The 12,211-nt window shown below is 44.5% G+C and overlaps 1 protein-coding gene across 1 annotated transcript in view; it reads left to right on the top strand.

Moving 5' to 3' along the window:
• The first annotated feature begins 11,722 nt into the window (after positions 1 to 11,722).
• The window catches only part of LOC145269027 (protein prenyltransferase alpha subunit repeat-containing protein 1-like), a 205,059-nt gene continuing 204,570 nt past the window's right edge, over positions 11,723 to 12,211 (top strand). Inside the window, exon 1 of the mRNA XM_080124608.1 lies at positions 11,723 to 11,857. Within this exon, the coding sequence (XP_079980734.1) occupies positions 11,793 to 11,857 (65 nt within the window). The 5' untranslated portion in view covers positions 11,723 to 11,792. The remainder of the gene's footprint in view (positions 11,858 to 12,211) is intronic.

Here is a 12,211-nt window from a genome sequence, read left to right as displayed (position 1 = left end):
ATCCCTTGGAGGACAAGTTGCGCATATTATGGCGTCAGTGTGCTGACCAATGGGATCACTATCAGAGATTTAGGGACCTGGAACCCAGACCTAAGAGAGACAAAAATTACTGTCGCGTCTACAACTCCCGGTGAGCCCAGAAGAAGGTTTGTGGGAATATCATAACACCCTCAGATGTGATGCGCAGCTAGAAGCTGGAAAAATATTGGTGTTCATGTCTGTGCCCCTCTGGGATCAAGGAGGTCGATATGAGGTTTATTAGGTCATCACTCCACCTGTTTCATATCCACTGGACACACCCAGATTAGAGCTGGTGGCCAGTTACCGGGTGGAGACTGAATATGTAGCATTTAACATGGCCAGGGATAAATTTATGTTATTGAACCAGTGAGAAGTGGGAGAGTGTTGAGTCAATCTTGCAATCTGTCGGTCACAAAGCCTGATATATGTGATTGGAGATCATGTTGTGTGTATTGGGATTACTCCAGGGGGATGAGAGAATGATAAATCGTGTCTTCAAGGTTGAAGTGGCAAGACTATTACCCTTGACTGTAAGAGTGGCCAAAGCCACCTGGTTAGTGTCCACCCAAAAAAGACTGAAATTATCCGGGGTATGTGGTAATTTGGCCACTGAGATATTTAAGGTGCATCCACCTTTAACTATGATAGAATTGGACTAGGAATGTGAGGCCCAGGGGAAGGTTACCCGCATATTATCAAGTTGAGGAACGGTATTTATTGAAAGCGCCTGAGGTAGAGTGGACAAATATCCAGTTGAATAACCTTACTAACCTCTGGGATCCCCTAGTCTGTCGATCGTTGCCGTGTACCTGATTCAGGTTACCTAAGGCTCTGAAGGGAGTAAGAAAAATAGATTTGAGAGAATTACAAACCTGATTGAACGGTCTAGAGGATACAGAATCTAGGGATAGATCCCATAAAGTGGTAATTATGGTAGGGGGAATAAGCACGCTAATAATGATATGTATGTTACTGGCAGTGGTGGTGTCATGTGTAAAAGGACGGATAAGGCTGAAAGATAGTGAGAAGCACCTCGAGGCTGTTTGTGCTGATGACAAACGTAACTCCAGTCCAAACACACTTTTTTTTTTATCACATTTTCACTCCAAACAAGGCACATTACAACTTTGATGTAGGGGGCTACTATTAGGGACACAGGCTACAGGGGTACTATTGGATGGGGAGTTGGGCAGCAAGATCTCGGTTCACATTACACTTGAACTTCTGCATGTCAGTACAGTTGGGGAAGCAGGAACCTGGCAGGGAGTTTCAAAGTCTAGCAGTTCTGGGGAAGAAACTACTGGAGTAGAAGGCTCTCTTACATCTAGGGATCTCTACGATGAAGGGGTGGAATTGTACTGCTTGTCGGGTTTGTTGGAGGGGGTACAAGTGCTTGCAGCTCGTCAGAACATACACTGTTAAAGTACTTGTAGAACAGGCAGAGGGATGCTACATTGCGTCGATGGGACAGAGGCTGAAGCTTGGATGATAATTCAGGATTTATCAGGTTGGCGACTCTCTTTTAAAACTTGTCTAGGAGTGAGAGACTAGTGGCAGATGCACTGGCCCAAATGTGACAACAATACTCCATACATGGGGGAATGGTGGCCTTATAGAGGTACAAGGTACTTTCAGGCGTCAGTAGCTTTCTAGCACGGTAGAGAGAACCTACCTTTTTCGCAATGCTCTCAATGTAATTTTTCCAACTCATGTTTCCTGTGAACGTTAGACTGAGGAGTTTAAAAGATGTACTTTCAGATAAAGAGTCTTTGGCCGTTGCTATTGGTGGTAGAGAAGGTTTCTTGTAGTTATTGAAGGAAACAAGTTTAGTCTTAGCAGCATTGAATGTGACCATCCATTTATGTCCCCATTCCACTACAGATTGGAGGTCATTCTCTAGTGTTTCTGCCATTTTTTTAGATATGTGTTTATTAGTTTTCTGTCGTGTCTGTTATAAAGCATGGCGTCATCAGCATATATACCCATCTCACAGACAATTTTATCAGGGAGGTCATTTATGATTATTAGGAATAATAGAGATCCAAGGATAGACCCCTGAGGCACTCCCACATTTATATCATATTGTTTAGATGTACAGCCATCGAGGACAACCTGGATTTTTCTCTTATCTAAGAAGGATTTAATTATGTTAAGTATTCTTCCAGTGATACCATATGATCTGATTTTCCTGAGAAGACCTTCATGCCATACCCTGTCAAAAGCCTTAGATATATTTAGAGCTACCGATCTACCCTCCCCTGCTTTGTCAAGTGAATGGTATATACGCTCAGAGATTACAGTTAGAATGTCTGCTGTGGAAAGGGTTTGCCTAAATCCATATTGTTGGTCAGTAAGAAGTTTAGCATCTGTAAGGTGATGGACTAGAGCTTGGTTATTTTGGCGAAAAGTGGGAGGAGGCTAATGGGGCGGTAATTTGTTGGGTCAGTTCTTTCGCCCGAATTCTTGAAAACTGGTAACACAGAAGCAGTTTTCCAGCAGACAGGGAAGCAAGATTCATTAAGGCATTTGTTGTAAAGTTTGGAGAGGATTGGAGCTACTTCGGTGGAGCACTTTTTTAATAGCACAGCTGGGATGAGATCAGGTCCACATGCTTTTGCAGTGTCAAGAATTTTTATAATGACATGCACCTGAGAAGGGGTGATTTTCAGATCGTCAAGTGTGGCGTCTGTCCGCAAAGGAAAGTCAGGTAGGGGGTGGTTAGGAGGGTCCAGTGTGGAGTTGGAGGCAAACCGACTGGCAAGCAGGTTAGTCTTCTCGGTTGCAGAGCAAACAACCTCATGATTGTTGGATAGTGGGGGAATTGTTGATTGCCCATTATTTACTACACTGTTGTAGATTTTCCAGAAGTCACGGGTTCCTAATTTCTGAGCTTCGATGTGTTTTTGGGTGGTTTCAGTAAATTCTCTCTTAGCTGTCGCTATTTCTTTCTTACAGTTACTTCTAGCTTCTATATACTTCTGTCTGTTTGAATTGGATTTATGTCGGTTAAATCTGTGGTATGCGTGCTGCCTTTGAGCGATGGCAGCTGCACATGTGGAAGTAAACCATTGGGGAGAGTGGGGCTTGCTATAAAATTTCCGCGTGGGGACATGTGCTTCAATTGCTGTTTTGAACCATTCAGTGGTCTCATTTGCGCACTGTTCAGCAGGAAATTAAAGGATATTTCACCATGGGGTGTCTCTAATGAGATCCCTGATGGCTTCCCAGTCGGCCTTTTTATAATATCTCGTTGTTTTGAGCAATGGCTCTTCCATTTTGGCTCTAGAGTTTAGGGTGATTTTAACTATTATCACTACATGATCAGCATTTCCAATTGGGCTGTGGGCGTTCGTAACACAATCATCAGGAACTGTGGTCAGAAACAGATCTGAAAGTGATGCATGTTACTCTTGCTGGTCAGGGAAACGGGTTGGAAATGTAATCGTCTGTGATAGGGAATGAGATATAGAGTAGCTATGTGTTGTGGTATCAGCTGCATCTGTGTAATTAGAGAATCCAAGCCAGTTACTGTGGTGGACATTGAAGTCACCAAATACATGAACTTGTGCGCTAGTGTCGAGGGAAAGTATTGTCAGAGACTTTGTTTATTAGGGTACAGTCCTGGGTCGAGGGAGAGTGGTAAAGAAAATAAAAATAGCTAATATTATGTTGCATGTTAAGTCTAAAGCACATAAAGGCTTGATCGTCCGATTCTAGTTTTCTTTCTCTAGTCAGGGGGGAGGGTGTTTCGAATATAGACTCCAAGCCCGTGCATATGTCTGTCAGAGTCCTTACAGCAGAGTGGGAGATATCCGGGCATGTTAAAGTAGTTAGAGGGGATAGAGGAGTGTAGGTTAGTCTCACTTAGTGCTAAGATATCCGGGGTATTTGTTAGGAGAAATGCTTCAACATCAGCTAAATTAGTTCTAAGCCCACGGATGTTAGTAAATGCAAGCCTCAAGGGAGGAGGCAATTTGATTTTCTTTGAGTTTTGTCCTGGTTTAAGCGTAATTTTAGATGTACTGTCATTTTTTTTGTTTTAAGTTTCAGTTAGGTAAGGGGTGCTGAACAATTGGTTACACCAGGCATGCAACACAAGAAGACCATCAGCTGACCTTCCATCTACTAGGACTGTGGCCTCAGGAAAGCCCACCGGGGATGAGTGCAGGGTCCCTTTCCATGCGCAACATGGCACTACAAACATCGCGATATTATTCAACTGTTTATGAAGCAGCCGTTCTAAGTGCTACCAAAGAGTTAGGGTTCTGTACTACCAGTTGGGAACAGCAGCCAGGAACTGTCGATCCGGTACTCTCAACTCAATCAGACGACGGTCAACCCAATCTACTTGTACTGGCATTATGATGTTCAAACACTCCCAACTGCCCAGTTTAGAGGGAGATGGGATATGTCGGTAGAGGAGGAAATCGGTGTTCATTGCCCTAGTCAGGAAACAAGATCGATCACTAAGTGTTTCTGTTGAATCCCTGTGCTTCGACCTCTATGCCTGGCTAATAGGCAAAGAAGGAGTATGGAAGCCGGGCAATAGATAGTGCCTATCTACTCCTTAAACCCACCTGCTGCCCAAATGACCCCACTTGAAGAAAAAACAGTTCCTGACGAGCAACCAAGGAAAGGCAACACGCGTGTCGAGAACCCTCTAGAGGACGAGATGTGAATGCATTAAGAACGACTTTAATTGTTTCTTTTCTCTTTTCTGTTTTATTGGAATTCTTGCAGGGATCTGACCCATGAACTACCAAGGAAGATCCTAATCGTGATGGTCAAGGTGAGAGGAGGTAGACTAGTCCGGTAGAAATAGGGTATTGATTGCCCAGAAGAGGCTCAGTGCTCTACAAACTCATGTAACTTTTCTAAATTTTGTAAATATAAACATTTTTTTAAATATAAACAAATTTTTTAAATATAAACAATTTTTTAAATATAAACACTTTTTTAAAATATAAACACTTTTTTAAAATATAAACACTTTTTAAAATATAAACAAATTTTTTAAATATAAACAATTTTTTAAATTTAAACAATTTTTTAAATATAAACAAATTTTTTAAATATAAATAATTTTTTAAATATAAACAGATTTTTTAAATATAAACAATTCCCTCTCACTTGTTCCTCTTCCCCACTTCCAAACTCCAAACCTACTTTAGGCCTTTTGGAACGGCTCCTATTATCATCTTAAACCTTTGCAAATGATGCAAATAAGGGATAACTCGCATCCAAGCTATTTGCAAGTTTCAACGTCATGTTACATGTCATGACTCTCCTCTCCATCAACTGTACGTCAGACTCCTCATCTGGTCTTTCCTGTTGATGTCAACTTCTCTGGCTTGAGATATCAGCTTGTTCCATGGCTGAATCATTATCCGACTCATTAGACTCTCTCGAGGGGCCAATATGGTCTATCTTAATGGTCTTTCTATGCTTGGAATTTCCCATTCCACAATTGATGCTGTGAAAAGGTGCGCCCGATGAAGTGCTGACGGACAACGACCCAGCCTTTTGCAGCCATCAGATGAGGCAGTTCTTACAAGAATGGGGTGTGCGGCTGTGGCTTAGATGCGCTTATGTGCCTTCTGGCAGTGGTATAGCTGAGAGAAGCCATCGCAGCATCAAAACAATTGCAGCCAGGAAGCAGTGCACCATCGCAGAAACTGTGTACTGGTATAATCTCATGCCAAAGGATGGCGTCTCTCCAGGAACGGCGCCTGCAAACGCAATCTATCAGTATCGTGTCCGAGAAAAAGGAATCCACCCCGATACAACTGTGGCCACTGAGATAGAACGGAATCGATATGCCAAAGGGGATGCTGTCTGGGTGAAGCCGCCAGGAAACCGATGTACTGACAAGTATAAGCGAGGCACAGTGACCGATGTGGTGAGTCAGCAGTGTGTACAGGTTGATGGCTTACCCCATCACGTTAGGGACCTACGGCCGGCGACACATGTACCACCTGCAGTGAACGATGAGAGTGATTCTGACTCTGAGACGAGTGGGCCATCGCTTTGGTTTGCACCATCCCTATCAAGCAGTGACTCTGATATCAGTAACCTCCACGGAGATGAAGCCTTCCCTGACCATCAGGCGGTGGATGAGAGCGCATGCGAAGACGAGAGCAGCACTGTCCCCCTTCGTAGAAGCACCCGACGGCGGCGATCACCCCCCCCCTGTTGCCTCTGTGATCATGAGATCAGGGGGGAGTGTGGAGAAAGTGGCTACTAAGAATCAAGATGGTGCCCGCATGCGTTTATGTGGAAAAAAGTCTTGTGGAATCTCGGAGAATCTCGTACGCTGATTCCATAAATAACGAGAAGAGGAGAGCGGGAAGGGAGACGAGTTTGAGTTACGAAAACGAACGGACGTGTGTAAAAGAAGAGGTAGAAGAAAAGAATGTGGTGAATGAAACAAACAACGACTCGGTTGAAAGTAGAGTTGTAACGAACACAGAGCCGCTTGTTGCTCTCTCTTTTATACTCGTTTCTGGTGGTCATTTGCGCATGTGTATATTTCCTTAGAAAGCGGAAGTCCATGTGTGCGTTCATGTGCGCGTGTGTGAGTACATGTGTATACGTTAGCATGTGTATATATACACGTGAATGTGAGTGTATGTACGCGAACGTGAATAATTGTACGTGTGTGGGCGTGGGCGCGTATGTTTGCATGCGCGTATGTATATGACATAGCTTGAAATGTGAATGTGTGTTTTTGTGCGAGACTAGGAAAGGTTTGCACAAGGTAGATATAGTTTTAAAACGAGCCTTCCCCACCTCCAAAAGAAAATAAATTTGTATGTTTTTAAGCACAGTGCACAAGTGCACCCGAAATGACTTTTAAACGATCCCCTCCCCTCCTGATGTTAAGAATGGCTTTCGAAATAACGTTATTTCAGCGCGGTACCAAAATTACATAAGACCGTGTTTTCTTTTTTGTTTTGTAATAACACAAGAATTATTTAAACTGAATTAATTCTTCTAAATAAAATAATTGCTTTCTTTGATAATACGTTGTGGTTAGAAGCAAGAAAGAGAAGTCTTACCGTGGGTGCTCAGCGAGTGAGTACAGGCGAAGAAAAGGAAGAACAAACATGGTGGCCAGCATTTTTATTTCGTCCGTTCTCGCATAATCTCGTGTGTGCGTGAAGATGGAACCTATAAAACGATGTTCATTTCTGGGTGCTGGGAGATGATTCCCGGCCAGCCAAGAGAGAAGAGACAGAGGACTGTAGCGATAATCTTTCTTGAACATTCCGTTTGTGTATTTGAGGTGAACCCCCCCTCCCCCCCATTTTACGTCAAGCTATTTCGGCGATGGCCAACGCAGGTTTAAGCAATATGATTAAGCCTTTTAATGGCGACGGTGATGTGGTGGCGTGGCTTAAAAAAGTGGACCTTGTAGCAAGGATTCAGAAGCTGGATGATGTGGCCGCAGTAATACCACTGTTTCTGGAAGGGGACGCACTGGCCCTCTATTTGGAGCTCAGCGAGCGGGAACAGGGTGATGCAGATGCCATCAAGGGTCGACTGATCGAAGCTTTCGCAGAGGGGCCTTTCGAGGCCTTTAATAAGTTGAAAGAGAAGAGGTGGACTGGTGAATCTGTGGATGTCTATGCGAATGAGATAAGGAGATTGGTTGAGTTGTCGGGCATCAGAGGACATGCCACGAGTCACGTAGTCAAGATGACTTTTGTTACCGGGTTCCCGGAAGAAATATCGAAAAGGTTGCAGCAGGTACCGGGGGTGGAGACGCTGGATGTGAGTGAGCTGCTTAGAACTGCGAAAATTTTAGTGAGCACCCAGCCCACGGAGCCTGGAGGAACGACAGCAACGGTACAGCAGGATGTGGGCAGGAATCTGCCAAACCCGGGGATCGCATGCTTCGAATGCGGGGGACCACACATGAGAAGAGACTGCAGGAAGTTCTTGCAACGGACAGTGTGTTACAAATGCAATCGAAGAGGCCATTTAGCGGTAAAATGCACAAGTTCGGGAAACTGGCGAGGGGAGGCCGACGCGCCAGCGGCCGCCCCGATTCGAGAATAGAGGCGCACCCGCAGCAGATGCCCAAACAGAAGATTGCGGTGGAAGGACGGGAAATTATGGTCCTGATTGACACTGGCTGCACCACTACCATGGTGCACACTACCCTGGTCGGAAGATGGAAAGGGAAGGGTGAAGTAGTGGCATTCGATGGGTCGCGAGTGAAGTGTCGAGGGAAAAAGACCGTCACTATTGATATTGCTGAACGTCGGATGAGGGTCCATGCAATTGTCACTGATCGCCTGCTGCCTGGTGTCCAAGCCATCATTGGAATGGATGTTATATGCCGCCTTGGAGGTGTTACCATCACATGTGACAATGTGAGGTTCGGACTAGCTGAGTGCGCGGTGACGGAGAACTCTCCCAGAGAGATCAACAAGGCCGGGGAGGAAAGAAAATTGTCGATCAAACATCAGGACTTCCGAACCGAATTCGACGGAGAGCGGTGGACGGTGGAGTGGGCATGGAAACATCAAGCGCCATCGCTGACAAACAGGGTGGCGTGCTACACAAATTCGCTTAGAGGAGGGGCGAGAAAGGAGTTTGAGCAGGAAGTCGACCGATGGATTGAGGAAGGGATACTGATGCCTTGGACGGATGATGTGGAGTCGGGCATTTTGCCGTTGATGGCCGTTCTGCAAACAACTAAAGGGAAAGTAAGACCGGTCCTGGATTTCCGAGAGCTGAACGGCCATGTTAAGTGCCATACGGGAGGCGACACCGTAGATGTGTGCAGTGAGACCATTAGGGAATGGAGGCAGATGAATGGCGCATCTACATTGGTAGATCTAAAATCTGCCTATTTGCAACTCCATGTTGCCAAGAAGCTCTGGAAATATCAGTTAGTCAAGTACAAAGGCAAAACCTACTGCCTTACACGAGTAGGGTTCGGATTAAATTCGGCACCCAAGATTATGTCAACTATCCTCAGGAAGATTCTGGAGACAATGGGAAAGGGAGATGGGGTAGTGAGCTCATACATAGACGACATTCTGGTGAATGAAACTGTGGTAACTGCCAAGGAGGTGGTAGCTCATTTGAAGAAGTTCGGGTTGGTCGCCAAAGAACCGAAAAAATTAGACGGAGGGGCTGCTTTGGGTCTAAAACTGAAACGAGGTGCGTCAGGCGGCCTAGAGTTTCGCAGGGGAAATGAAATCCCACAACTGAAGCAGGAGCTCAACAGACGTGAACTTTTTTCCATATTGCTAGCTGGCTTAGACCAGCATGCAGCTACATAAAGAGACACGCCAAAGGACAAGGATGGAATGATAAGGTGGGAGAAAGAACGGTCGCCATGATGGAAGAGCTCCTGAAAGAAGCAGAACGGCAAGACCCAGTCCGGGGAACCTGGAACATACCGCGAACATTGGATGGAGTCGTGTGGTGCGATGCGAGCAGCATTGCAACAGGGGTCGTTTTGGAAATTGGAGGAGTAGTTGCAGAAGATGCAGCCTGGTTGAGGAAAAAGAATGACGTCAGCCACATCAATGTGGCGGAATTAGACGCGACAATAAAAGGAGTCAATCTGGCCTTGAAATGGGGACTACGTGACATCTGCATCAAAACAGACTCCGCCACGGTGTTTGCTTGGCTAAAGTCTCTCATTTCAAGCGAAAAAAGGATAAAAACGAGAGGGGCTGCTGAGATGTTAGTGAAGCGCAGGCTTGGGGTGCTGGCTGAGCTGATGCAAGAGTTTTGTTTGAAGCTTCGCGTAGACATGGTTGCTTCTGAAAAGAACCGAGCAGATGCTCTCACGAGAGTGAAGAAGAGTTGGCTGTTGCCAAAGAAAGATGTTGTTGCTGCATCGGATCTAGATGATGTTGGTGTGCGAGAACTGCACAATTTGCACCATATGGGGGTAGAGAGGACTTGATACTTAGTGAAAAAAGTCGACCCAAGGATCACCAAGGAGCAGGTGAGGCAAGTGGTCAGGACATGCGACAGATGTCAGTTGATTGATCCTGCTCCAAGCACGCATGAAGCTGGCCAATTGGAGGTGAGTGGGACCTGGGAGAGACTGGCATGCGATGTCACCCATTACAGGGGTGGACTTTACCTTACCATGATTGACTGTGAGCCCGGGCGATTTGCCCTATGGAAGAAGCTACGTGGAGGAACAGGCAATGAAATAGCGGCAATCTTTGATGAGGTGTTTTTGGAGCGAGGCCCCGTGAAAGAGTTGTTAACCGACAACGGGACTGCATTCAAGTCAGTAGCAGTGACAGAAGTACTGAAGAAATGGAAGATCCAACAATTTTTCAGAGCTGCCTACAGACCTAGTGGCAACGGGATCGTAGAGAGAAACCACCGCACCATAAAGGCAGTTGCGGAAAGAGGAGGCACCTCACCTGAGCAAGCCGTCTTCTGGTATAACATGTCGCCTAAACTGGGACAAGTACCAGAGACGGTCCCGCAACTGTCAATGTTTGCATATTCCTGGAGGCATCCCAGGGTGGAGCCGGCAAGCCGAGAAGTAGAGGCCACAGGGACAATTAAACTCGGGGACGAGGTATGGGTGAAGCCACCGGGGGCGCGCTGCACCACACAATGGAGTAGGGGTCGCGTAACTGGGAGGAACACTAGTAACAACATTGTGGTGGGAGGAGTCCCGAGGCACATTCTTGACGTCAGACCAGTTGAGGGCGAAGCAGTGGAGGGGAGTGTGCAGCCACAGGAGGAGGACGAGACACCTCAGAGGCCAAGTAGAGAGAGGCGACCGCCACAGTGGATGAGAGACTATGAAATGTGATCTTGAGATCAGGGAGGCATGTGGTTAGAAGCAAGAAAGAGAAGTCTTACCGTGGGTGCACAGCGAGTGAGTACAGGCGAAGAAAAGGAAGAACAAACATGGCGGCCAGCATTTTTATTTCGTCCGTTCTCGCATAATCTCGTGTGTGCGTGAAGATGGAACCTATAAAACGATGTTCATTTCTGGGTGCTGGGTGCTGGGAGATGATTCCCGGCCAGCCAAGAGAGAAGAGACAGAGGACTGTAGCGATAATCTTTCTTGAACATTCCGTTTGTGTATTTGAGGTGAACCCCCCCCCATTTTACGTCATACGTGTTTTCTTTCTTTATTTTTGTTTCGTAATGACACAAAAAGTGTTAAAACTAGAGCACTTTTGTGAATAAATATTTGATTTCGGTTTTCGTATCTTGCCTCTGTGATCAAGTTTATTTTTTTTTTTTTTTGAGCAAGAGTTAAAAATAATTTAAAAAAAAATATTATGGGGGTGCATAGTCTCTTTTAAAAACAATATCTCCTTCAAGAACGGTAATAAAATGTGTTTTCAATCGATATTTATTCAATAAGGGACCAGTTTTCCTACCTAGCAAAAAGGGAGGGATTTTCCCGGGACGAGTTTTCCGGATACGGGTTTTCCGGAGACGAGTTTTCCCGGGACGAGTTTTTTTCTTATATATCAATTTCGTGTATAAATTCTAAATTCTACATTCTAAAAGATTTTTTTTTTCTATCAAGTTTAGAATCTCATTGAGGACGTCTGATCTACAACAATACCAAATAATTTAATTAATTTCGTTTTCATGACTGTAAAAATAAAATATTCTTAAAAATATTTGTTTAAATTTTAAATGTAATTTAAAAACCTGGCCTAACTTTAAACCTAAAACATTTAAGTAAACATGTGTTTCGTTTCGTACTTTTTAGTCGTCGTGGAATCGACGACCCACGTGACATGAGGTAAACAAGAATGGACGCACGAGGAGAACGAATTTTGTCGGACGTCAATTTAGCTCTGAAACGAGATCCTGCAATGTAGGTAGAAAAGCAAAAAAGCTAACAAAACATTTTTCTTTCTTTCTATATATATTTTTTTAATTCTGTTATTGGCATTATTATTAAGTGCTTGCGGCTCCACACTTGAATCTTGGCGAATTAATTCTGATAACATAATACTAACTTTCAAGATCAGACAATTATAAAGTTACTTTTTCATTTTTTCCTCTCAAATATTGATTATTTGTAAATATACACTAAAAAATATCCCTTTTCCTTAATAAATCTTATGAAAAAGAAAAATTACTTCGACATCTCATTTGGTTAGCTAAATATTAAAAAAACAAAAACAAAAACAAACGTAAAAAAAAACAAACTGCGCCAGTCCTATTC

Source organism: Euprymna scolopes, chromosome 4 (assembly GCF_053919585.1).
Source record: "Euprymna scolopes isolate OS-2025 chromosome 4, ASM5391958v1, whole genome shotgun sequence".
Taxonomy (NCBI): Eukaryota; Metazoa; Mollusca; class Cephalopoda; order Sepiida; family Sepiolidae; genus Euprymna; species Euprymna scolopes.
This window is presented reverse-complemented; position numbering and strand designations above follow the sequence as displayed.